The sequence below is a fragment of the Parasteatoda tepidariorum genome, chromosome 10, assembly GCF_043381705.1.
Source record: "Parasteatoda tepidariorum isolate YZ-2023 chromosome 10, CAS_Ptep_4.0, whole genome shotgun sequence".
Classification (NCBI taxonomy): domain Eukaryota; kingdom Metazoa; phylum Arthropoda; class Arachnida; order Araneae; family Theridiidae; genus Parasteatoda; species Parasteatoda tepidariorum.
Genome location: NC_092213.1, coordinates 29,353,467 through 29,380,722, shown reverse-complemented (window position 1 = coordinate 29,380,722; position 27,256 = coordinate 29,353,467). Strand labels below are relative to the sequence as shown.

The 27,256-nt window shown below is 32.1% G+C and overlaps 1 protein-coding gene across 1 annotated transcript in view; it reads right to left on the bottom strand.

The window, feature by feature from the left end:
- The window catches only part of LOC107449804 (sodium/calcium exchanger Calx), a 78,305-nt gene that overhangs the window by 10,987 nt on the left and 40,062 nt on the right, over nt 1-27,256 (bottom strand). Inside the window, exons 3-9 of the mRNA XM_016065460.4 lie at nt 26,847-26,973; nt 25,534-25,753; nt 15,452-15,525; nt 11,264-11,431; nt 4,361-4,539; nt 2,685-2,920; nt 1,424-1,762 (exon numbers count right to left, since the gene is read on the bottom strand). Coding sequence (XP_015920946.1) covers nt 1,424-1,762; nt 2,685-2,920; nt 4,361-4,539; nt 11,264-11,431; nt 15,452-15,525; nt 25,534-25,753; nt 26,847-26,973 — 1,343 coding nt within the window. The remainder of the gene's footprint in view (nt 1-1,423; nt 1,763-2,684; nt 2,921-4,360; nt 4,540-11,263; nt 11,432-15,451; nt 15,526-25,533; nt 25,754-26,846; nt 26,974-27,256) is intronic.

Sequence of the window (27,256 nt, the reverse complement as noted above, 5' to 3'; positions counted from 1 at the left end):
GGAAACTACTATCACGTTTAATATAAAAGGAAGATTTATTAACTAAACAATAAAATTACAGCATCGCAGTTCCAAAAAACAAATCTCACACTCACTCAAAAAAACAATTTACCTTCTAATTAGTCACCATAGCAACCACAAAACTCTTCTCGTTACCATCTATAAACTGATATATAATAAATAAATTATTTAACAAAAAATACGATGCGCATAAGCACATAATATTTTACACTCTGGTTATTTCAGTTTCCGTTTTTAGAAGCGCTATATGTTGAGCCACCCAACCTAGATTTGGCATGTGACATTTTTAGCGGCAATTATTGGTTGATTTTCTAGCGTTGCCATTCGGAGAGTTGTAATGAGGCTTTTTTTTTATCGCCGTGTAAGAGTAATATATATATAGATAGCTTCAATATGTTTAACAATCGAAACACAAACAATCAATTATAGTAAAAGGTTAATTAGAATTAAATATCAAACAACTAAATAAGTTCTAGATACTCAGATTGTCTCTAGATTTTAGCAAAAATGAGAAAACCATTAAAATTCTGTGAATTTCATTTTTTTTTTTTTTTTTTTTCATTTCCCTNTTTTTTTTTTTTTTTTTTTGCAGTATTGGGAAGCTTCCAATAATTTAAGTCCGTAGAATTTACGGAAAACCTACAGTAGTTGACATCTCAGTTTAATACACAAAAATGTACAATTCTTTTTCATACATAAATTAAAATAATATAAAATTGCTATTTGCTGGAAGCGCATATAGATATACCAATTTTGGGAATTAACTGATACTTAAAAGATTTATGTATTTTAAAATTGTTAAATTTTCATTTTGTGACATAGCTAAGTTAAAGGCTTGTTTATACGATCCAAGTTCTTGGACGATGATTGATTGAAATTGATGGAAACTTGTTTTGCTTGGATCGTGTAAACAATCATCCAAGTTCTTGGTCCAACTCCTTGGATGATAGTATAGAGCGTGTTCTACTTTCCATCGTCTCCCTTACGCAATCAGCTTCTCTAAAGTTTTGTGACGTCAACAAACAGGCATCAGAATATGTCATTTTGGTGCCCGTTTTCATATATTTTAATCCAAATAAATTAATCTGGTAGGGTTTATTTGTGTTATTATGAATTTATTTAGTGATTTTGAATTCATGAAAGTATGATTTTATAATGTTGAATACATGCAATGCCATGCGCAGGTTTTTTATCCGACCAATCAGTGACATTCAAAAACTTGGATAGTGTCGACGAATCAGTTACAGGAAACAGAAACCAGAAAGTATAGGCTGCAAGAGCTTGCAGTACATCCTGGTGTGGAAAACACCATCCATCGTTGCACATACGCTAATATTTTATAAACATGAAAACTGATTAGATTAGATAATAAATATTATAAGAATCATATAAAAATATTTACCATCATCATTCGTGATTGTGACTGTCGATCTATTAATTTGTCCAATTGTCACTCCACCAGTCGCGTCAAACAGTTCCACTTCAAAGTGCTCATCTTTTTCAGCGTTGAAATCGTCCACAATCTGAATTTCTATATTCTTCTCAACCTCACCGTGATCGAAGACAATTTCTCCTTCTCCACCGTAGTAATCCTTACCAGACACAGCGGTTCGATCTATGGTGCGCCATTTTGTCTTCACGGTTCCATCAACGCCATGGGTTCGAACCACAGGAACATGTGCGGCACCGATGCTCTCCTTCACCAAAATACCTCGTCGTTTGAACTGAAGAATTCCAGGTTCTGAAAAGGATAAGTCATTTTGAATTGGCAGCAAAACGAACGTTTCAAAATTTAATGGACAAAATAAGTGTTTGCAGAGGCTTAAAGTTGGAATCCTCATAAACTTGCGAGAAGAGATTGAGATTATATTTCTAATGTCTAATATACAAAATTAGAAATGTTTGTAAGAGATTCCAAAACTTGTGAGGAGGGATTATATAACTAAACACTTTGGAAAATTCGTAGTATCCACAAAATCTTTATGGGGATACGGAAATGATCAACAAAGATTAGTGAATATATATTACAAACTTGAATATACAGCGTTCGTAAAAGATTAATCGATCTCACTAAGTATGCAAATTTAATGCACAAATTAACTTAATTAAAACTAACTTTTCAAAACTTAATGTAAAAAGTGATAAATGTAAAAGAAGCTCTGTTCACATAGGCTTAGTAGGAATTATCCATAGTTTGCTAACTGAGATTGAGCTTATATTGCTAAACGTTTTGTAATGTCTAAGGGTATACAATTAACGGTGTTTGCGGAGTTCATATAAATAAACACTTTAGAAAATTAACAGTGTTCATAAAAATCTTCAGTAATCTGTAAAAGATAAACAAAATTTATCTTATCGAATATTTAACAAAGTTGAAAACACAACGTTAACGAAAAATTGATAGATCTCACTAACTTTGCAAACAGTAACTCAAACACCATTAGCATCTTGTTAACACAATGATTTCTTACACAGTTTTAAATGTTAAGTTATTGTTAAGAATTACTAATTTAAGGCCTAATTCAATGATTGTTCAGAGTTATCAATTTCAAATATAATCAAGTTGATAAATAGAGAAATGACCAACTCTGGGATTGTATTTTGATTAAATTAAGTGATTGACAATAGATTAGAAATGAAATTAAAAAATGACTGAATTGTACCATCGTCATTCAAAATAGTTATTTCCATGATACAGACTCGTCCAAGCATTACTGTTCCAACATCTTCTGGTAGAATGCAAAGCTTCAAAAAGAAGGTTTCATCTGGCTCCCATTGATTATCGTCCACGATCCCTACGCTCAATTCTTTTTCGGTTTCTCCATCCTGGAAGGTTAAGATCTCCTTTACCGGTACATAATCCTCTCCTGATACAGCTGTACCATCAATAGTTTCCACCCTGATCAGAAAACAAAATGCAATTACTGCTAAATATCATTAATAATTGAAGTGAAAATAGTATCAATAATACAATAGTTTAATTAGCATATTTAAAGTTTATCCTCCAACCCATTACGATTACATTCTTAGCAAGTGAAATTATAAATTTTAGATAAATCGTACTTAAAAGTATATTTGATTTAAAAAGTAAATAAATTTGAAGCACAACTCCATGCGTATTAAAAATTACCATATAAGAAAGAGTACACGAAAAAAAGTAAGTATGTCACTAAGAATAACTTTTACTTTAATAATCAGATTTTCACAAACTAAGAGCCAATCTTAATAGTTCAAAAGGTTGACCTGAATAGGCATAATTTTTTTTTTTTTTTCATCGTTGAATCTTTGACTATATCAATATATGGGGGTGTCGCAATCTGGCAAATATCCCAATGGACACATCATAAGTTAACTGTTAACCAAGGTTAAAGACAAAACGCAAAAATTTTCCTCATGTTTACTCTGAACTTAAACAAAAATAAGTTATTAAGTGTGCTAAGAGGTTTTTCTTTCCTCTAACTCAAAGCAGAACTCGTTACGTAATAGAACCGATTGAACCTCTTTCCTGGCTTTGGAAATCTCAATGTGATGCACCTATTTACACTGAAAATGAAACAGTTCAAAGACCCCACCCATTCTAGTTATCCGTTGTAGTATTGTGCGGCTTTGAGGAGAACTCCTCTAGACTAAAAGTCTGCTGCTATGGTTACAAGCGAGAGCACATTTCTAATGGGGGTGCAATGGAGGAATTAAAGTGTCGATTGGTTTACTCACTCTGATTTATTGCAAAGATCAAGACAAAACTATTCACCCCACACCCTTATACAATGTGACTTTTCCTCGTAACCATGGCACCCGCCACTAAGCAAGACAGATGTCGGAATGAGTTCTGAAAACCGCACTATGGTAGTACTTTATTTATGTCGTACTAAAGCTGCAGAATGGGCTATTATTGACGGTCCGGAAAACATCCCTGAGGATGATACATGCCATCATAGTTTTGATCTTTTGCGGAGGTCATGTCGCCACCGCTTTGGTAGCCAGACCGCCTGCGTGCGAAGTCTAGCACTTTACGGTAGAACAGTTTTACGAGGACCAATAGCGTGTCCTCGGTCCCTATGAAAGCTGAAAAAACCGCCCACTCACTGACAAATGCCAATGCAAAAATAATTTTTAATAACTATTCATGGCTTTTAATTGTATTTAATTAAGGTCCAAAATTTTTTGGATTGTAAGGTACATAAAGTTTCGCACCATTTTAAACTAAGCAATTTTAAATGATAAAATAAAAATTTGTATAAATTTGGCCTATTTCTTCAACACCTTATGCGTGTAAACACCTTGGTAATAATCTCCAAAAAATTACTTTTTAGCTATTCAAATTATTAAGCAAACATACCTGCATCGTGCTATTCCCGTAGTTTTTCCATGACGCCTGATTTTCACTGCGACTTTGCCTGCATTTTCCATAACAGCTGCTGTTGCTGCCACAAAATCTAACATAGGGATGTCTTTCTGCTCCATGGGTGCTGCAGGTTTTGCATCTGTTTCATCTTCTTTACCAAGCAGACTATAAACCTAAGTAATAAGATAATAATTAAAAATATGCGACGACTTAAATATTTCATGAAATCGCCATACTTTTTTCACTAAATTACGAAGAATCTACGAAGTCGTTGTCGAGATGCCGATGATGCATGATCCATTATATACTATGCCTGATTTTAATATTTCCTAAATAAGCCATACCTTCTAATGTAGAGGACAGTCGAACAAAACTGGAAGGCTGGGATAGTTAAATCTATCTGGTTGGTAGGGCGTCGGGCCCATTTCCAAGAGGTCGTGAGTTCGATCCTCGTCGGCCGAAAATTACCCGTGTAGTAAATGGTTACTGGTGCACAAAGTCCTCCATGTTCCCATAACAAATTATACCTCTGAGGGTATTGAATTGGAAATTGATAGTTTTCTGGTTCAGGTCAAAAATTACGATCTGTGGATGAATGAATAGATCCGCCTTATAAACGGTCTGTGACGCGTGTGTGGCTGAAATCGTATTCTTGTCTATAGATGGCGCCAATGAGAAATAAGAAACGCACCTTCTGCTTTAAATTCGCTTGGTTTCAACAATCAGGCTTGCTGATATTGACAAGTGACATTAGAAACTTGAATAAGAATTCCGCATTCGGCTTGGACCGACCGCAATGCTGACGTGATATATCCTCAGTGGTAGACGGATCATGAGTTAGAGTCCCCTTGCCGTCAGGCTAACCGTGGGAGGTTCTCGCGGTCTTCCTCTCCATGTAACGCAAACGCGGGTTAGTTCCATCAAAAAGTCCTCCACGAAGGCAAATTTCTCCCTATACTTGATCCAAGAGTTCCCTTGTCTTACGGATTAGGTTCTAAATTACAAGGCTATGGAGTTGAACATTAGTAGTCGTAAAAGTTCCCGGATGTCCCCTGACGAGGGCGGGACGGGGTTAAGCTTTGATTAGTAGTCGCAAACCCAAAATTGGGTCGGCTGTTCAACGACGATTATAAAAATAAAATTAAAATGGTATTAGAAACAACAGCAACAAAACCGTGTGTAGGGATAAAAGCGGGATTTGACATTTGTTACTAAACTACTGCTGTCATCTATCAGAAATCACATGAAACTGGTTGCAAAATTTGAGTCCAGCTATTCTAAGCTGAATGTAAAACGGAGTTTGATATTTATTTGCCAACGTCAGTGTTTTAAAAATTTGATTAGAATAGTTTTTTACTCTGCCCATTTGATTATGTTGCTCCGAATTCCTAAAATATTGGATAACGATAGGCATCGATGTTGTTTACAATGGGCACCTGAAGCTTGTAGCATTGCAGAGGAACTTGATAAAACTTATGTGATTTCTTTCTTTAAATCAGATCAACTAACTTAACTTACGATGAATTACAAACATATTCCTTGCGTTCCTTGATTTAAAAAGAAACTCATGTGTGTTCTTAGCGATCCGATTTTGTGTGACTTTTTTTTCTACTGCAAATATTTAAAAAGAAGTATATGCAAATATTTAGAAATAAGTAAGCTTAAAAATATTAATTATAAGCCTGCTTTTTTCAATTGCAATATTTGAAACACTTACAAATAATATTCTTTATTTTGAGTTGTCACTTTAAAAAACTCTTAATATGGGCATAAAAGTTCTGGTTAAGTCAAAACCTGATAGAAAACATCAAAACTTTTAACAATCATTCTACGCCAGACTTCTAAAGTTTAGATTAACACGTTGAATGCCATGGGGGTGACCGGCACTGAGTTTGTTCGTAGTGCTAGGGGGGTCACCGGTGACCAGCGAAGCCAAGATTATTAGAAACGCATAATTTGAGTAAATTTTTAATTTTTTATATTATTATCGTTACTAAAATAGTTTGAAGAAATTATAAAACACACAAAAATAGTTTCATTTATGTACACAGAGATGCCTACTTGCTCCGGACAGCGAATAAATATTTTCAAGTGATAGTTTATTAATTGTGATTTTTGGTTTAATGCATTCAATTTAGTAGATTTTTATCCACCACTATTTCTAAACAATACGTTGGCTTATATAATTCACCACTTTTTTCAGATATGTCATGATAAACCTTTTAAAAAAACTAGCAAAATCCTGTCTAATATTTGCAAATTTAGTTTGCAGATATTTACCTTTGTGGCCAGACGGGGAAGCCACATAAAATTAGCGTGGCATTCAACGTATTAATGTAAAAATAATTTTTAATTTTTTTTATTTTTAATAACTCTTCCTGTAGCATTATAGCTTATATTATAGTATTATGTATAGGTTATAAGCTAATAGAATAATCCAACTTTTTGAAAACAACCGCAGTTATTTTTCAATGCGTAGGGCTAATTGGAAAAATCTCCAGTATTTTCTAATAATTTCAACATTTTATAAGTTATACCATAAGCCCACATACTTTTAGGCTAATTAGAAAATACATTATTCATTGCTCAATCGTCTTGATTTTTCAGGCACTTTGCACTAAGCCTACAGAAGGGACATCTTATTGTAATTAGCCTTATTACAGGTAACAATAAACCTAGAAAATTCAGTCCGCTTTAAATGTTTTTCACAATGATTCACACACTGATTGTAATAAACCTAAAGTGATGATGATTTGGAGATACTGATTTCCCGTTTAGACTTGCGTATTTAAGAAATACCACAGATATTTGAAAAGGACTGGGTTTTTCAACTGGCCTACAATATTTATTATATTATTAATATATGATGAGTATACATTACCTTTTTATAGATAAAAAAAGTTAATTGTTCAGGTTTTTTCTTATTATTTCTTTAGTCAGAAAATTCGAAAATTTATTGGAAGAAAGCGCGAAATTTTGAGTTTAAAAATAAGTTATTGTCATTTGATGAAACAAGTTGTTGTTATTATTTATTTTTTTTGTCATGTCCTTAAAAAAAGATATTTTTAAATAAGTTTTGAAAACATCTTTCTGCTGCTTGTAATTATTCTAAAGTTCCTATAATTACAGCTCATTTAACATGAAAATTTTATCTTCCACTAATTCTTTTAAGTTAGATTTTATTTTTTACCGCAAAATGCTTCGTTTTGAAGAAAAAAAATTAAGAAAAAAAAATGTAGCACAAATACTAATAACTTATTTAATCAGCTGAAAAATCTATTTTCTTTTTAAATTTGTTTCAAAATTATAAATTTCTTGCATACAATTATCACTATATAAATAGTTTTAATACATACCAAAGTAAATATTTTCTTTGTAATCTAGTAAATATTTTTAGTAATTGAAAGAAGTTTAAAATGAAATAGAATTTACGAATATATTATATCCTTTTTATTTGACAAAAAAAAAATTTTTAAACAGAATTATTAAGAAATTAATTTTAAATATACATATTTTTGATGATATCGACAGAAAATTCCTTGGTAAAAAACTTAATCCTTGGTCCTATCACAATGATGGCATAAGAGTTGTTTTGAAAATTTCATTATCACACTTTTGTTCGATAACAAAATTACAACATTACCTTAAATAAGGTGTACATGAATTTATGAAGTAATTGAATCATATTAAAATTGTTTGTTACCTGTCCGCGTGATTGCTCACTACTATTAGGCGTAAACAATCGAAGAAAATTGGGGTTACAGGTCAATCATTCGAAAATTAACTTACCCATAATCATGTAAAACAGTCTATCGAAATAATTCTCATTTTCTTTTACTGCGTACTTAATTATCTTGTTTTTTTGCTTTAATGCTAATACTACGGGATGAGGTGATCTAGCAAAAATATCTCAAAAAGTTGCTTTTTTATTTTAATGTTTTTATTTCTTCTTCTCTTTTTTATTTGATACATCTCGCCAACTTCTTAAAATTGTGTGGTTATTCATATCAAAAGAATGTATTTCTTAAAACGCAACTTTGCGTGTTAATAAAAAACATTAAACTGCCCTATCGTGATAATTAAACCACGCAATGCTAAATTTAAATAACTTTCATCACATGAAAAAAAAAAATCGAACCAGTATCCATTGTCAACGTTTTTAGATATTTGAAAGTTGTATTTTTTTCCTTGGAATTGCAGACCTAAGAAAGAAAAATTGGGCTCATGAAGTATTTTTCCTTAAAGAATTGGAATATTATAGTTTTTCTTATTTTTTTTAAAAAAAAATCATGGTAAGCATGTAGCATAATTCCTCTAAAGCAGTGGTTCCCAATCTGGGGGAGATATGGCCCCTCAACGGGGCGATAATCCTCAGACGGGTGATGAGCATTCAAAAGAAAAAAAATAGCAATTAATAATAGTAGAGCCATGGTGGCACGGGGGATAGAGCGTTCACCGCCAATGAGGTGAGCCCGGGTTCGAATCGTAGCGATGGCTGGTTAATAGGAAAACCGTATCCGGCTCTCACCGACCACAGTACTGACGTAAAATATCCTCAGTGGTAGACGGTTCATGGGTTAGAGTCCCCTTGCCATTAGACTAACCTTGGGAGGTTTTCGTAGTTTTCCTCTCCATTTTACGCAAATGTGAATTAGTTCCATCAAAAAGTCCTCCACAAAGGCAAATTTCTCACAATACATGATCCAGGAGTTCCCTTGTCTTCTGGATTGGGTTCAAAATTACAAGGCTACCGAGTTGAACATTAGTTGTCGTAAACCCAAGAAATTGGATTGGATGTTCAAAGGCGGGTATAAAATAAAATTAATAATAATATAAAAAGTCTGCGAAACGCTCCTCATCTGGGTCCTGTCAACATATTTAGTAGAAAGAAGATTTAGTCCGGTCGTCCAGCTTCTTACAAAACAAAGAATTAGATTGGACCTTTGCTTCAATTGAGATCCACCAAGCACAAAGCAGTCATTGCAGAGTTAAAAATGAACGATTTAGTTTTCAAATTTTCAGTTTTTTCTCACATTTTTAGTTGTTAACATTTTCAATTTTTCCAGATTACATTAAAAAAATTAATTTAAAAAAAATTTATTCTCGGTTCAATTATTTCACTTCAAACACCATCTTTTTTTGGAAGAAAAAAAATTAAAGGGATTCACATTTTTCTTTTCAAAAAATTTCCGATAGTGACTTTATAAAATTGCTTCACTTAAAATTACATTTTAATTTAAATTAAAATCAGGTATAATTTAGTATATATTCACATTTATTGATGCTCACTTGCAACCATGTATGTTGTTTTGTTTTCAATCAAAAAGAAAAAAGGGGGCAATAAATGGTAGCAAACTTTTAGAGAGAGGTGGTGGGCAACAAACGGCTGGGAACCACTACTCTAATGAAATAAGAAAAATTTTATTATAATTGAAGTAACCTAATTTGTGACTTTATCTAAGTTCTTAATTTTATTTAGTGCAATTTTTTCCCAATTTCTTAATTATCATTAGAGTATCTTAATTTGTTGTTTACTTCTCTGGTTTCTTAATTATAATTGAAAAAGTTAATTTGGAACAATCTTTTCTAAGTTTCTTTTGTTATTGGAGCAACCTATTTTATAACTTACCCTTCCAGTTTTTTTATTCATAAGTGAGATACATTAATTTGCAAATTCATTTTCTGGCCTTTTAATTTCTAATTGAGGTAACTTAATTTGCGACTATCTTTTCCTAGTTCTTAATTGCATTAGGAGCAACCTATTTCATAACTTACCATTCCAAGTTTTTTAATCATAGTAGGGTACTTTAATTTATAATTTACGTTTCAGGTTCTTAATTTTAATTGAGGTAACTTATTTTGTAGGTATCTTTTCCACGTTTCTTATATATTAGAGCAACTTATTTCATAACCTTCTAGTTTTTTTTAATAATAAGTAACAACCTTAATTTGTTATTTACTTTTCCGGTTTTTAAATTAATTTTCCCGGATTCTTATTTACATCTGAGGTGATTTAATTTGTAACTAAAATTAGAACTTTCTTAATTATAATTGAGGTAACTTAATGTGTAAATATCTTTTTCTAAGTTTCTTTTGCATTTGGGGCAACTTTTTTCATAACTAATCCTTCCAGTTTTTTTAATCATAAGTGAGGTACCTTAATCTGTTATATACTGTTAAGCTTTTTAAATTAATTTTACTGGGGAAGGTAGCAAACTCAACTCCCCACTGCCCCTTCTATAGTGCGGCTTTGAGGAGAACTCCTCCAGACTGAAAGTTTGTGGCTGGCTGCTGCTATGGTAACAAGCGAGAGCACATTTCTAATGGGGGTGAAATGGAGGAAAGAAGGTGTCGATTGGTTTACTCATGATGACCTACGCTAAGATTAAGACAAAACTATTCACCCCACACCCCTATTCGAAGTGGCCTTTCCTCGTGACCATAGTACCCGCCACGACACGAGACGAGTGTCTAGAGGAGAGTTCTCCTGAAAACCGCACTATACCAAATTGAGAACTTCTGAAGTTTACTCCCTGTTTTTGGCTAATATAAACACCAATTGGAGCCCGAATATTGCCGGTATGCTCCTGTCCAAGACTTGCTCAGATCACTCTATCTGGACTTAGGACTGGTCATATTAAGAGTCTAAATTTTATGGAAAAAAAGAAGACTTATGGTGTTCTGCAAGCGCTTCTCCCTCTTATATCTTAGTTTGTATTGGTGACTCTGTGGAACAGCTGTTGAATGAGGAGGATTTAGTTTTTGATTTAGTTGTGCAACTTGATCTCCTGGACTTGGTTAAGTCTGACTAAGCCAAGGGGGATAAGTTTCTTATTTACATCTAGAGTGACTTAATTTGTGACTTATTAATTGAGGAAAGTTTAATTTGTAACTTACTTTTTCCAGTTTCTTGCTGAGCCTGGGTTTTGGTTTTCTGCCACCTGATAATTCCCGTATAGCATTGATTTTGTACCACATGCGTGTGTGGTCAGTTTCCTCTACTAATCTGGCTGCTGCCAAACATGCTGCATCTTCGGCTGACAGAGCTGGATGTTTTCGAACCTCCTACATGTTAATAAAAAAATAAATGTGAAAATTGGTAAACATTTATTGATAATAATACATAAATATAAAGTTTTGCGTATAAAGCTTTGTTGTGCACATTTTTTTTTAATTTGCTGCAGGATATCATGCTAAAAGACAACGTTAATAACATACAGCAGTCTTGATTCTATAGACGAGCATTACTAATCTGGCAGCTGCCAAACATGCTATATCTTCGGCTAAAAGAGCTGGATGTTTTCGAATCTCCTACATGTTAATAAATCAGAAAATGAAAATTGTTAGACGATTTTCATAATACAGTCGGACCCCACTATAGTGAACCATTTGTGGACCCAGTTGTAATTTCATTATAAATAATAATTTACTGTATCCAAAATCTTTGAAGGTTCAAGCAAATCGAAGTAGTATTGTTGAATAATGTTTACAATAATACACATTTTTTTTATAAATTACGAAATAACTAAATACGTTGAGTCCTTTTACAACAAGTTTTCTTACGGCAAATTTCTACTTATTAGGAAATTTTTAATTGGAACATTCGAAATGTTCTCCATATAACGAAGTAGTTTTCTCGCTATAATAATTTTTTTTGAGACATTACCAGATTAAAAACTTTCCCCGCTTCAAAAATACATAAATAAGAAATAACAGTCGACATGTTTCAAGCTCTCAAAAATAGACGCCCATTTTCCAGATGTGAATGAGAAGAAACGGAAGTGATTTGAAACATAAAAAGAAGTTGCCAAAGAAAAATGGCAAAATAAAGGTGAGAAACAAAACTAGAAAAACCACAGAAGCCGAGAGAGAAGAAAAATAGAACAAGAAAAACTACAGTGGCTGAGAGAGGCAAATCAGGGTAAAATGCATTTCCACGCGCTTTGGAATGTTAACAAGGGAATCAGCATTCATATCGCTGGTTCAAAATTAAAACGACACTTCTGTAAACATAATACGTTGCAGAAGTGTCGTTTTAGTTTTGAGCCAGCGATATGTTTAAAACAAGATTCTAGTGAATCAAGAGTTTTCTATATTTGTTTCACACTATTATTTTTCCATTTTTTGTTGGCAACTTTCCGTTTTATATTGTTGTTGTTTATGTTGTTCCGTTTTATATTTTGTTTCCTCTCATTCACGTCTGAAAAATGGGGGCCCTATTTTATTTCTCAAGCGGTTGAAAACATGTTGACTGTTATTTTCTATTAATAAATTTTTGAAGTGAATCAAGTTTTTAATCAGGTAATACCTTATCGCTTCAGTTTCTTGGGATTATTTATTTAAAATTGTTTAGACGTTTATCGTTACAATTTTTGCCATTTTTGAAATTTTATAGAATTTATCTTTTTTTAGTTTTCACCACTTTTGAAGAAAGTTGCAGTAGTAGTAGTAGTTCATTTACGTCACACTAGAGCTGCACAATGGGCTATTGGCGACGGTCTGGGAAACATCCCTGAGGATGATCCGAAGACATGCCATCGCAATTTTGATCCTCTGCAGAGGAAATGGCACCCCTGCTTCGGTAGCCCGACGACCTGCATGCGAAGTCGAGCACTTCACGGTAGAACAGATTAACGAGGACCAATACCACGCACCCTCGGTCCCTACGCAGACTGATCTAAGTGGTCACCCACCCGCACACTGACCCACACTGACCGCAGCCAGTGATGCTTGACTTCGGTGATCTGCTGGGAACCGTGGCTCAATGATCAGTCCACTGCGGGACTGAAGAAAGTTGTATTTGAAAGTTAGAATTTCTGTGCAACCGATTGATTCTCCTATGTGCCTACTTTTAGAACAACTCACATTATTTTATTACAGAAAAATAACTCATTTTAAACACTCCTTTATAATGTGTATTACTTCATTTTAAATTAAAAATCATATTTATTTTTAAACTTATCACATAGACTAAAACTTTTACAACATTTAAATACAAACAAAAAGAGGATTTGAGTTCATTATAAACGAACTACCAATTTTTTAGCAGTTCAATATAAGCGAATGAAATAACGTTTGTTTAAGGAAGGAAATACTGAAAGCGGTCATTACAACCGAGTGTCACTATATCCGGGTTCAATATAGCGGGATTCAACTGCAATACATAAATAGTGTAAAGCTCTGTTGCGTACGCTTTTTCTTATTTGCTGAAGGATATCAAATTAAAAGGCAACGTTAATAACATGCTATAGTTTCCATGCTATAGGCGAGCATTGTTAATTGTTAGATATGCCAAAACAGGAAAATTAATTTTGCACAGGGGAAAAAAATGTTATTTACATATATTCTGTAAGGGTTTTCTTAAGATAAGTGTCCCGAAAAAAAAAACACTTTCTTAAAGTTGACCTTCGATTCTAAATATGGCAAGCTCTTCTTTATTTGAATAATTGAAAAAAAAAATCATAAAAACTCATATCTTTAATATTTAATTTCGGTATAAAATCAGAAATTTTAAGATTTGTTACCCTGTGTATCAACAATGTAATATAATATATGCATTATAAATGAATTTTTTTTTTTTTTTTTTTGCAATTACCAAAAAAAAAAAAAAAAAAAATGCTTGTTCATTTATTGCATGTTAGATTTTCCATTCTAAAACTACGGAAAAGTAACCTGCAGCAGTCTACCCTTCATTTTACGGTTGGGTACGATTCTTTGTCTTTGCGGTTTTAAAACGGTTTACATTTAATGTGATTAAAAAACCGCGGATACGATACAAAATTGCACGATTCTGAAACCATTTAAAGCTATCATGGTTTCAAAGCCTTAAAAAGGAAATTTAACAGGACATTGGAGTTAGGTTTTTTGTAAGGTAATGAGGAATATATTTAAAATAGGTTGTAGTTAAGTTGAGTTTTGGCATACAATCGTGGAATTCAGCTTCATTTATTTCGTGGTGATATCTAATAAAAGAGATGGAAAATGCTAGACTTTTTTGTTCCCAGCAGCTCTGTGGGGGCTGCCATCAAAACGTGAATAAGAATTTCGTATTCCAATAGTCCAGGGTCAACAATTAGGGAATGCAGGATAAAAGAAGCTCTTTATAAGTTGAAAGGAATGGAAGAAATATTGGTGTTAACGCTGAGATTCGTAACAAACATTCAAGAGATTGACAGATTAGTCCTCTTGGCATAGTATGTACCCCAACTGTAAGAAATTAAATAGCTTCATAAGGTGGGCCTGGTTGGCATGGATAAATTTTTTCAGAAATAGAAAAGAATGCTAGTTGAATCGCTAAAGATATACAAATACATATAAATATACAATGCATCTTTCAATTATAGAAAAATATATACTTACCTATCGATTGCTCAGTACAAATAGATGTAAATATGCAAGGTATTTTTTTTTTCAATTATAGGAAAGAAATACTTATCTAATGATTGTACGCAGTAATTAAACTTACTAGACATTCATTTGAAAATCTAAGTAAATATATAATGCATATTTTTTCAATTTTAGAAAAATTTGTCTCACGCTAATTACAAAAAACACGCTAATTACAATTACTAGACATTAAATATTTGCAAACATATGTAAATGTATCATGTATTTTTACTATTATAGAAGAAAAATTTGTCAAATAGCTGGTTTTTCGCATTAAGAGGTATATCATATTTTTACAGTAAAAGAAACAAGCAAAAATTACATAATTTCTCAACTGTTTGATTTTAGCAATAAATGTATGAGTACAAATGGAGAAAGTAATTATATAAGCTTAACAGGTAGTAGAATACTAGAGATAGAGTGCCCATTGTCCCTCAATGCTACATATTCAAATAAAACAAGCCTTCACTGATAACATCACCATATTTTACAACCCACAATTCAACTATTATAATAAACTGTTGATCACTTATTCTGTGAAATATTAGGTGACAGCGACGTCTCTAAGTTTTCCCTACCATTATCAAAAGACAATGAAATACTGGGAATACCTGAATGGTTAAACCGCAGAAACAAACAAAACAAAAAATATTAAAAAAAATGAAAATAGAAAAGAAAAAAAAAGAATCATGTTATTACCTTAATGAATTTCACTAGAGTCTCTTTGCTTAGCTGTCCTTTGGGAAAATATTCCTCTTCTTTTTTAACAGTCGCTGGAATGAATAATTTTCATTAATTTTTACAAAACACACAAAAACATTATTCGTATGTAAGCATGTTACTACATTGACCTTGTAACAAAGAGTGGTTTAAAAATTAAACTGATAACAAAAAATGTATATTAGCATAATTATAATTGTAAACTGAAAATCAAAATAATAATTATAATCCTTGAAGTTTTAATCAAAAATAGAGAGGTCAAAATAAAGAGCTGTGAGACGCTAAACATGTTAACACTGAATTTAATCACAATCAATGTCTTAAAATAAAGATTATAAATTTTAATTATAAGGAAGAAAATTTTTAATTTTGTAAAAGATTTCTAAATTTCAAATTTATGAACTAGACATTATTTTCCAAAGTAATAATAATAATTATAATTCTCGAAGTTTTAATCAAAAATAGAGAGGTTAAAATAAAGAGCGTGAGACGCTGAAACATGTATTAACACTGAATTTAAATTTAATCACAATAAATGTTATAAAGAAAAAAATTTATGAACATTAAATTGATAGATTAAATTTTTTTTCTCTAAAGTAAAAATTAAATAAATATTTCAAGCATATTTGTATTATACATTTTTTTGATTGATGTGTGTTATATTTAATGCAATTATTATCGTTAAATCATTACCGTGAGATCAACCAATATAATTATCTCAATAAAACTTTCTAAGGATAAAATTAACACGTTTCCAATGAAACGTAAAGTCTAAAATATTTAATGACTAAATTAGTGGTAAATAATTTAAAAATGTAAATAATTTTTAAAAAAATTTTATTTCAAAAAGTCTATTTTAAAAAAGTTTATTTTAAAAAAGTTTCAATTTAAAATTTTTTATATATTAATAATTCACGTGAATGTTTTTAAACGATTTTGAAGAAATTATTTGTTGTAAATTAAAAAATTTCGAGAAATCTAAAGAAACCTTAACCTTGGATTCAGCCTGTTTTGTAAGAAGCCTTTAAACCAACTGTCAAGGTCTCTTGAAGAGAATAATGTTGAAATAAGGTGAAGGTTAATAATCACGAATATTAATTTCATTCAGTGCATCATTTCGATGATAATTGACACACCTATTTATCTTTTAATAAATATCATTGCCTTAGATTTTTAAGTCTATAAATATTTTTTAGAAAAAAATCTTAATAATGGCTATGTATAGTGACAATGAAAAAGTATCGACACCATCTGAATATTGATACTTTCTTCTGCATTATCGATATTTCTTTTCTTTAGCATCGGCTGGTATCGATACTTTTCTCCAATAGTTACGAATGGTATCAGTACCTGTCTTTCGGTAGTATCGATTTGTATCGGTACTTACTTCAATAGTTATGATTGAGCTGTGGTGGCTTAGGGGATAGAGCGTTCGCCTTCCAATGCTGCGAACCGGGTTCGAATCCCAGTGGATACGAATTCCGCATCGGGGTTGCACCGACCACAGTGCTGAAGTGAAATATCCTCACTGGTAGACGGATCATGAGTTAGAGTCCCCTTACCATCAGGCTAACCATGGGAGGTTTACGGTTTTTTTCTCTCCATTTAACGCAAATGCGGGTTAGTTCCATGGCAAAGTCTTTTATGGAGGCGTATCTCTCCCAATACTTGATCCAGGACTTCCCTTGCTTTCTGGATTGGGTTCAAAATTACAAGGCTCCGGAGTTGAGCATTAATAGTCATAAACTCAAGAAAATTGGGCTGGCTGCTCACCGACGATTATAAAATTAAATTAAATTGATACGAATGATATCAGTGCTTTCTTCTTATAGTATCGGTTGGTATCTATATTTTCCTTTAATAGTTGCAATGATATCAGTGCTTTCTTTCCATTGTATCGTTTGGTATCGATACTTTCCTCTAATAGTTACGAATGGTTTTTCAATAGTATCGAACGATAGTAGTTTCGAGTGTATACATTTCTCTCAACACAGGATATAATAAGTTGTATTGCATTGACCAATCCAATTACATTACCATTATCCAATAAGTTGTATTGTACTTACATTTATTACAAATTATAGCGCATGTCAAACACGTAGATCTCTGACAAAATTAAAGGCGTCATGGAGTCAGATTCTACTTTCCTTCCCTCCTATGTTATCCTATGGAGCATTATATGATTCTTAGATTACTCTACGAATGGTATCGGTGCTTTCTTTCGATAAAATTGATACTTTCCTCCAATAGTTACGAATGGTATCAATGCTTTCTTGCGATAGTCTCAGTTGGTATCGATATTTTCCTCTAATAGTTGCGAATGGTCTTTGATAATATCAAGCGATAGTAGTTTCGAGTATATCAATTTTCTCTAATAACAGGATATAATTCAATAAGTTGTATTGCATTTACATTTATAACAAATTAAAGAGCATGTCACACACGTAGAACTCTAACCAAATTAATGGCGTCATGGAGTCAGATTCTACTTTCCTTCCCTCCTATGTTATCCTATGGAAAATTATATGATTCTTAGATTACTCTTAATTCAGTCACTAATTAATATTTTGGAATTTTTTTTTTGTTTTGTTTCATTTTATTCTTTGAAATATAGCAAATAAACTAAGTTAGTAAATTTTTAGTTTGAAGATTTTCATCTATTTTATTGACTGCGGTTCTCGAAAACTAGTAATCTTAAAACGTTTAGGGACAAATTAAATATTACAGCTGTTTTAAATATATGCTTCAATTTTGCATTTTCTCTTTTTCAAATTATATATATTTGCTACTTAAATTCTCCTTGAATTTAATATTTAAATTCATGCTAATCAGAGCCGTAGTAAGCTAAATTCAACTTCGTTTTATACTTTATTTCGACAATTATTTTTGTAAAATGTTGACTATTAATTTGTATTAGTCCCTTAATATATATTGTTCGAATCCTTGACTAAAAAAAAAATAATGAAGTTTCATCACCAGTGTGAAAAAAATATATAATTAATGTCGAAAAACAAAAACGTTGTTAAAATCTGTCAAATCACTACTTAGGAAGGTGGGATTAAAAACTTCAAAACCAGTTTGATTGCTTCAAGAAACTTGAAGGTGTTTCTAGTTGTATCGTTCTAATGCCCTCTCTGTCAATCAAACAAGTTTCTCTTCTTCTCCCCTTCTTCAATAATGATACGCACTATTACAATATTTTTTTTTCGAAGCTCATAACGAAAGTCGTCGTAAATATATAATGAAACCTTGTTAAATTAAACAAACTATAGATTAAAGAAAATATTAAAAACTTTAATTCGTTTAATAAAACTTTTACTTAGATACCTGTGGTTTAATAAATGACTTCGTTTAATTGCATCAATAAAAAACTATCATAATTAAGTAAAGAAGTTTCAATAATGACAGCACTGATTGTTTTTGAATAACTAAAACGGAAATTTGACAAAAACAGATACAAAATAGATGCTATATAACAAGCTTATTAAGCAAAAAGCCCACACAATAATATGAAATTTCACACCATGCAAGAAGACGATAAAAGGCTTCATTCCTTAATAAGAACTATAAGAAAATTGATAAAAAAATTTTTAACCCATGCTCAATTACAGACAATACACAGTTTAATTTTATTTACAGATAAAATATACATGTTACTGTGAATGACAGAAATAGGTGGTTGTTGACTTCCACCGGTGAATGTTGAAAATCACATAGCAGCCTTTTTAAATGTCCGAAATATATACTAGGTTTAGTTAAGGGCCACTGACCGATATACATTTACCCGATATGCCCTACATCAGTGTTTTTTAAGGTCAAGTGCCACTGTCCAGCATGCATTTAACCGGTACTGCGAACACTGATGTTTCTCCGAATCAATAATCAGCAGATATTAAAATATCGAATAGATATAATAATATAAACGAATAAATTAGTATCCAATCGGATATAACAAATATTTCAGACATTCACCAAAGCGATTATGTGATTGTTGATATTCACCGGTGAAAGTCGACATTCTCTTGATTTCGATTATTTATGGTAACATACATAAGGCTTTGAGAATTTCCTTATCATGCATATAAAATGCAAAATTCGTATTAAGATACTAAAAAAAAAATAAGCCTCAGTATATAGAGGTAATTAAAGGATTCGTTGGACACTAAAAATAAGGACTGCGCATAAATTAAATCATTGTATTGCGAGTAATTTTGGTTAAAAATAGAAGAATAAAATATAAAAATAGTTCAAAAACTAAACGATATACCTGATGTCCTCACCCACATATGCACAATTTCTTGGAAAAGAATTGAAACAATGAACATATTTAGCATTTAAGATAAAATATAGTGCATTAATAGAACTAATGGTAAAGAAAGCTATGATGGTATATAAATTATGATGATATTAAAACTGAATAATGAACTGCAATACATATTTTATTGTTACAGTAAAATTAACGTCTGTAACGTAACCGAAAAAAGATTTATAAAACAAAAAGAAACGTTTACGCAATTTAAGTACGTTCAGATCATACGATTTCTCAATTGTTTCAATGAAGTTTAAATAGCAAAAAAGTTAAGGAAATCAATAAGCAACAAAAGTGATTATGTAATTTAGGTACCTTCAGATCATATGATTTCTCACTTGTTTCAATAAAGCTTCAATCACAAAATTAAGGAATCCATAAGCAACGAAAGTGCTTATGTAATTTAGATTACTTCAGATCATACGATTTCTCACTTTTTCAATAAAGCTTCAATCGCAAAAAGGTTTAGGGAATCTATAAGCAATGTAAGCTCTCAGATAAGCTCAGATCATACGGTTTTTCAATAAAGGTTATTACGGTTTTTCAATCATACTTTTTTTTCAATAAAGTTTTAATCACAAAAAGTTTAGAGAATTAATAATCTTTAATTTAAAAATTGCATTTCTAAATTTCTTATGCAATATATATTCTTATTATACAAAAAGCAATGAACAATTTTTTTTAAATATTTCCACTTAATATAAAATATATTTACCACAATTTTCTTATTCTAAAAAGAAACACTCATTTAAGTTCTACATTAAATTTTCGTTACTAAAGCATGCACAGAAAATTGAACTTATATCTATCTTTTTTATACTAAATGTAATTACACCTCAAAATCGGAAAGAGTTCTTGAGATAAAAAGTTCTTAAAAAGTTCTGAGATATAGTGAAATACACAAAGAGTAAAATTAACATTAAAGGATTCAAACTTTGGACCGTTCTCCTGACCAAACTATTGGGACCATATTTCCCAGATTGCGGCTACACCCTATATTTTAAGGGTCGAAAATCCGAATCTGTCAAAAAAAAGGTATGTTTATTCAAAGCAAGTACGTTTTTGTGTCGGGTTTCGTATCTTAAAATATCGTCCACACTTATTAATTAGCATATTTGAGGTCACTCCCTCGAACCATTAACATCGAGTCCTAGAACGCGAAAATCCTAAAATTAGATCAAAAGTTATTCAGAGTGGTCCATTTTTTATTTTGCACAATGTATATATCAAAAGCATATCTCCTTCAAGCTTATTGCTTGTATTCTAAATCGATTTATAGAAATAAAATTCTATTTTTCTGAAATAATTTGATTTAGTCTTCTCTCTCTGTCTCTCAAACTCATAACTTATCCCCTAAATCGATTGTAAAAGTGGAAGCGTTTTTCTGAAATAACCTGATTTAGTAATAACTTATGATATCATTAGCTCGATTGTTCAATATATTGGTAAGTGTAATATTTCGTTTCCTTTCACAAATTATTTATCTTCTAGATCCCCTTTAAAAGTATCATTATTTTTTTTTAAATAATATAATTCTATACTAATTAAAGATATCGATTATATTTCTCAAGGTGGTATAAAACGCAACCAATTTATTTTTAAATCAAGATAAATATAAAAACATATTTTTTGTTCCTGAATCGATTTTTGAAGGTAGAGTACAATTCAAGGAATTTATCAGAGATAAACAAACGCATGGCAACTACAACAATTTCTCTTCGTGTCACGCAATAGTTAGACATGTTTTTCCCCCTCCAGAATTGATTACCCACGAAATAAGGCAACAAAGGCAAAAACTTTGAACATATTGGTTATTTGAAGTAAAAAAAAAATAATTAAAAAAAATAAAAACGAGTGTAGATTGGTAGATTTATTCGTAATTTATTGCCGGTCAAAAACAAACCTCTGAAATCTTTACACTTTATTTTTATAACCGTCGTTGAACAGCCGACACAATTTTTGAACTTACGACTGCTAATGTTCAACTCCACAGCTTTGTAATTTTGAATCCAATCCGGAAGACAAGTGAACTTCTGGACCAAGTATTGGGAGAAATTTACATTCGTGGAGAACTTATTTGATGGAACTAGCAAATATTAGCGTTACATGGTAAAGAAAACCACGAAAACCTCCTATGGTTATCCTGACGGCAAGAAGATTAACTCATGATCCGTCTACCACTGAGGATATTTAATGTCAGTACTGTGGTCGGTGCGAGCAGGGGGTGAGCTCAAATCCCATCCATTTTTGTGATCAAACCCGGGTCACTACGTTGGGAGGCGAGTGCTCTATCCCCTGAGCCACTACGACTCTTAAAACTTTATTTTATTTTATAACCGTCATTGAACAGCCGACCCAAATTTGGGTTTAAGACTGCTAATGTTGAACTCCGTATCCTCGTAATTTTGAGCCCAATCCTGAAAACAAGGGAACGCCTGGATCAAGTATTGGGAGAAATTTGCCTTCGTGAAGGACTTTTTGATGTAACTAACCCACATTTGCTTTACATGGAGAGGAAGACCACGAGAACCTCCCATGGTTAGCCTGACGGCAAGGGGATTCTAACCCATGATCCCGCAGTGGACTGATCGTTAAGACACGGTTCCCAGCAGATCACCGAAGTCAAGCATCACTGGCTGCGGTCAGTGTGCTGGTGGGTGACCACTTGGATCAGTGTGCTTAGGGACCGAGGGTGTGCAGTATTGGTCCTCGTTAAACTGTTCTACCGTAAAGTGCTCGACTTCGCATGCAGGTCGTCGGGCTACCGAAGCGGGGGTGCCATCCCCTCTGCAGAGGATCAAAATTGTGATGGCATGTCTTCGGCTCATTCTCAGGGATGTTTTCCAGACCGTCGCCAATAGCCCATTGTGCAGCTCTAGTGCGACGTAAATGAACAAATCAATCAATCAACCGTCTACCACTGAGGATATTTCACGTCAGTACTATGATCGGCGCAAGCCGGATGCGGAATTCGTAACAACCAGCCATTGCTAGGATTCAAACCCGGTTCACCTCATTGGAAGACAAACACTCCACCCCTAGAGGTACACGGCTCCAACTGTAATAACTACTTAATCTGTATTACGTAAACGCAAAATCTAATGGATATTACTGCTAAAGACCCGATTCTTTATACCATAATTTGATCCGGAATTTTTTACCTGTGTGTACAAAATACGAAAACTCTTTACATGGCTAAATTTTTCATAAGCTCTATCGACAGGATAAGAAGCTTACGTGCAAGTGGAAATAAACTCGTAACCCAAATTTCAGGTGTAGTGAAATGCGTAGACAACGTAGAAAAAATTTAGGTTCAGAATTTGAATATTAATTAACTTCAAGCAAAGAAAAATATTACGCTTTTTTAAACAATGCATTTTAAAAAGTAAAAATAATTAAACATATTTAAATTTTCATCACCCACGTGTTACCCACTTTTAAACGCCGGAAGGATTAGAGAATTCAAACAATGAAACAAAGAGGGCTGACAAAAAGTGATTTATGTAATCGTTGTTTTGTTCATTGTTTAATAACCCTAATGAAAGTATATTTGAGAAATGTCTTTAACAATTTATTCTCCGCCTTCAAGATATATATTTCATCATGTGATAATTCTTCATGATCTAATATATCCTTTTCTGGCGTTTAAAAAAAATCTGCTTTAATATCGATATTCTGTTACACATTGCCATATTCTACTACACTGCCATATTGATAAGCTTCATTTAATTAAATTTTATTATCGTTTAACGAAATATTGTATTCAATAAATGCTGTTTTCGATAATACTCGCAATATCGCATTCGATAATTAGTAATGGCGATTGCACTCGTGATATTATCGCATTCGATAATTAAATTTTTTCGATATTTATTGTGAAACTCGCCTAGCTCTACTGACAACATATTCACAGGGTTGCGATTATAGTAATTTACTGCAGAGCTACTTAGATAAAATTCGACAAAAAGTGCTTCTAACTACCCTTTCCATCGGGCTGACCGTGAGAGGTTTCCGGGGTGATCCTCCCCATGTAACGCAAATGCCGGTTAGTTCCATTAAAAAGTCCTCCTGGTTTGGTTCAATGCTTGATTCAGAAGTTACCTTGTTTTCTGGATTGGGATCAAAATTACAGGGTTACGGAATTGAACCTTCATAATTGTAACTCAGAATTGGATCGACTATTTAACACCAATTTAAAATGCAAATAAATAAATTTAGAAAGAATTTGCGATCTCCAAATTAGGCAAATTTTACAAAACTATTTTCGAAGAATACTAAAACTTCTGAAATACTAAAAAAAAACTTTTTAAAATTAACATTGGTCAACGATGGTTTTAATAATGTACAACTAGTTTGTGGTACAGAAAAGCGATCAGATCCTACAACGAACAGGGTTTAAAAGCGACTGTTAAAAAAACATTTCACTAAATTTGTTAAATAATAAATGTTAAAGTCATTTGGTTTTCCAGATGATCATTGCTTTTCAATGGTACATGAATTATGGGTTTGAGTCCCCTTGCGTCTTACTAACCGTGGGAGGTTTTCGTGGTTTTCCTCTCCATGAAACGCGGTTTGTTCCGTTAAAAAGTCGCTCACAAAGTGAAATTTCTTCCAATACTTCTCCCTTGTCTTCTGGATTGGGTTCAAAATTACAAGGTATATTACGATTCTCAGTCACGACTTGCTCATTCGTGTATCGTGAAGCATTCTCGGTAAGGAAGGTCATAAGTCCCATTATCGTGATAAAAACAAATTGAAATTCCCGAAATTTTCTTTATCGTGTAATGCTAATGTGGGTCAATTTTATTCGTAAATAAATTCAAAAAAGCAGTTCATTTGAATCGTGTTAAAAGTGACAGTGGAAATAAGCTGATGATGATTAAAATAAGAATCACAAGGTGAACATTAACCGTTCAATAACAGGGGAGGAAGAGTTCATTGCACAATATTAGCCAGTCACTAAAAACAGTCATCTAATTGCCACTTTAACTACTATAATCGAGTCTTCCTGTTATTAACTGCCTACTAGTTTGAGATTGTATCGAGTAATGTCAAACTAATTAAGACCAAGTGTTTTCTCATATTGAAGCTTTAACCAATACTTTAATCCAAGCGTAGGCGAATTTCGAATAATTATTGTAATTTAAACGCATAATTGTTAAATTTATAAGTATTTTTAAGAATAGTATCATTGGAAATCGAGTCTTCCAACAAAATTACTTCACGCAATATCAAACTAATTTAGACAAAATGCTTTATACGGAAGCTTTAACCAATTATTTAAGCAAAATTGAAACTAATTTGGGGAATTACACAATTGAAACGTATAATTTTTATGTTTATAAACATTTTCTAAAATGGATACGTAGGTAACTAAGGCCTTCCAACAAAATTGCTCCAAGTAACACCAAACTAATTTAGATCAAATTTTTTATACGGAAGCTTTAACCAATTATTTAAGCAAAATTGAAACTAATTTGGGTAATTACACAATTGAAACGTATAATTTTTATGTTTATAAACATTTTCTAAAATAGATAAGTAGGTAACTAAGGCCTTCCATCAAAATTGCTCTAAACAATATCAAACTAATTAAGGAAAAATATTAAGTCATATTGAAACTTTAACCAATAATTCAAGCAAACTTGAAATGGATTTAGATAATTATATATTTGAAACATTTAACTTTTATATTTATAATTATTTTTCAAGATACATATATAACATGTTTTCGTTTATATGTACTACTTACTTGTGGATGAATCCACTTCCATTTGCTTGGTAGTCTTACTAAGAATTTTGACTCTGCAAAGACCCTTATCTGCTGCATAGCTGATGCCAACCAACAATGGGAAAAAAAGGAATGTGACGACGGCCTCCCATATCTCCACTTCATGAGGCGAAAATCCCACAAGTATAATAAGAAGCCAGATGTAGGCAAAAACGCTGAAGAAAGCTGTCACGCTAAACACCTAAAGTGCAAAAACGTCGATTAAATTAGAAACGTGTTAAAAAGTAACGTTAAAATAAACTTAAGAGGAAGCTAATCAAAGGAATACGCAGAAAAGTTGAGACGCTTTTTAAATATGCAAGCAATAACAATCACCAGAAGCAATTATGGTAGAAATAGACTAACAAAAAAGGGTTAAAAGATTTTGAACAAAAGGCAAGCATAATAAAGGGGGAACGAAAATTTAATATTTAAAGATTCCAGTTTATTATTAAAGATTCAAAAGAACTAAAGAAAATAATATGTGATTGTAAAGTTCCTCCCTACATAAAATAATAAAATCATTAATAGTTTCATTTCCTTTTGCTGAAAGTCTAAAAATAATTTTGCCTTTACTCTATGTGAGTTAGAAGCTTGCCAATGCAAAACCTTCTAAAAACAATGGTTAAACACATTTTGTTGCTGTATGGGCTAATTAGGGAGTGGACAAACCGAAATGTTTCAAGCAGGGTGAATAAATATGGGAAAATAACAACATCATTGTGGACAAAACTACAAACGGACTCAAATGCAAAATAGAAAAATGACATTAAAATGTCGAAACAGCGAACAAGACCAACTCGCTATGCACAAAGAAATGAGAATCACATGAATTTTGAATCTTTGGTTTTAATTAAACTTTATTTCATATGGATTTTTGTTTAATCTTTAATGGCAATAAATGTCAAAAAATAAATAAATAATGATGTCTTGATGAATTACTACTTGATGAATTACACTTTTGTCACATAATATTGATCTTGGCCTGACCCCATGGTCAGCACCTGGTATTTCTATCCAAAATTCCACACCCTGGCTTTTTGAGGTTAATACATTAAATATGGATATTGGTGTCGAATCTTTATAAAGTTTGTTTAAGGCATGAACCCACAACCTTATATAAGTCAAGCTTCAGGCGATTGTCACTTTACAGCTTCATTCCAGATGAGCATATCCGTATGGGTGCAAAATCTTTTTAATGAGTGAAATAAATTCGGTGCGTTTGTGATTTGCTTGATTGCTAACGCGGATAATTTTATCTTCAAAATAAACTAGATTGAAAAAAATAAACTTACACTAAATGTTCGGATTCTTCTACTTTCCCCTGCTGGAAGAGCAACGATACAAACACCACAGATGACGAGCAGATTGAATGCTGCCGACCCTACGATTGTACCAGGACCCAAATCTCCTGCTTTGAATCTGGAAAAATAAAAATATACGTAAATTGAAATAAAAATCAATTTGAAAATCAAAACATTGAAAGATGCCCAACAATTAAAGAAAAAACTAATTACATTATCGTAACTTTTAAATCACAATTATGCAAATTCAAAATCAATACGGGATAATATGAGACAAAAATTGAAACTTCCACTTCTTAAAACGGTGAATCTGGGCCAAAATAAAACAATCATCTATGTTTTTTGTTTTATCCATACATTATATTAATGTATTAAAATAACAAAATCCTAATCATAAAATT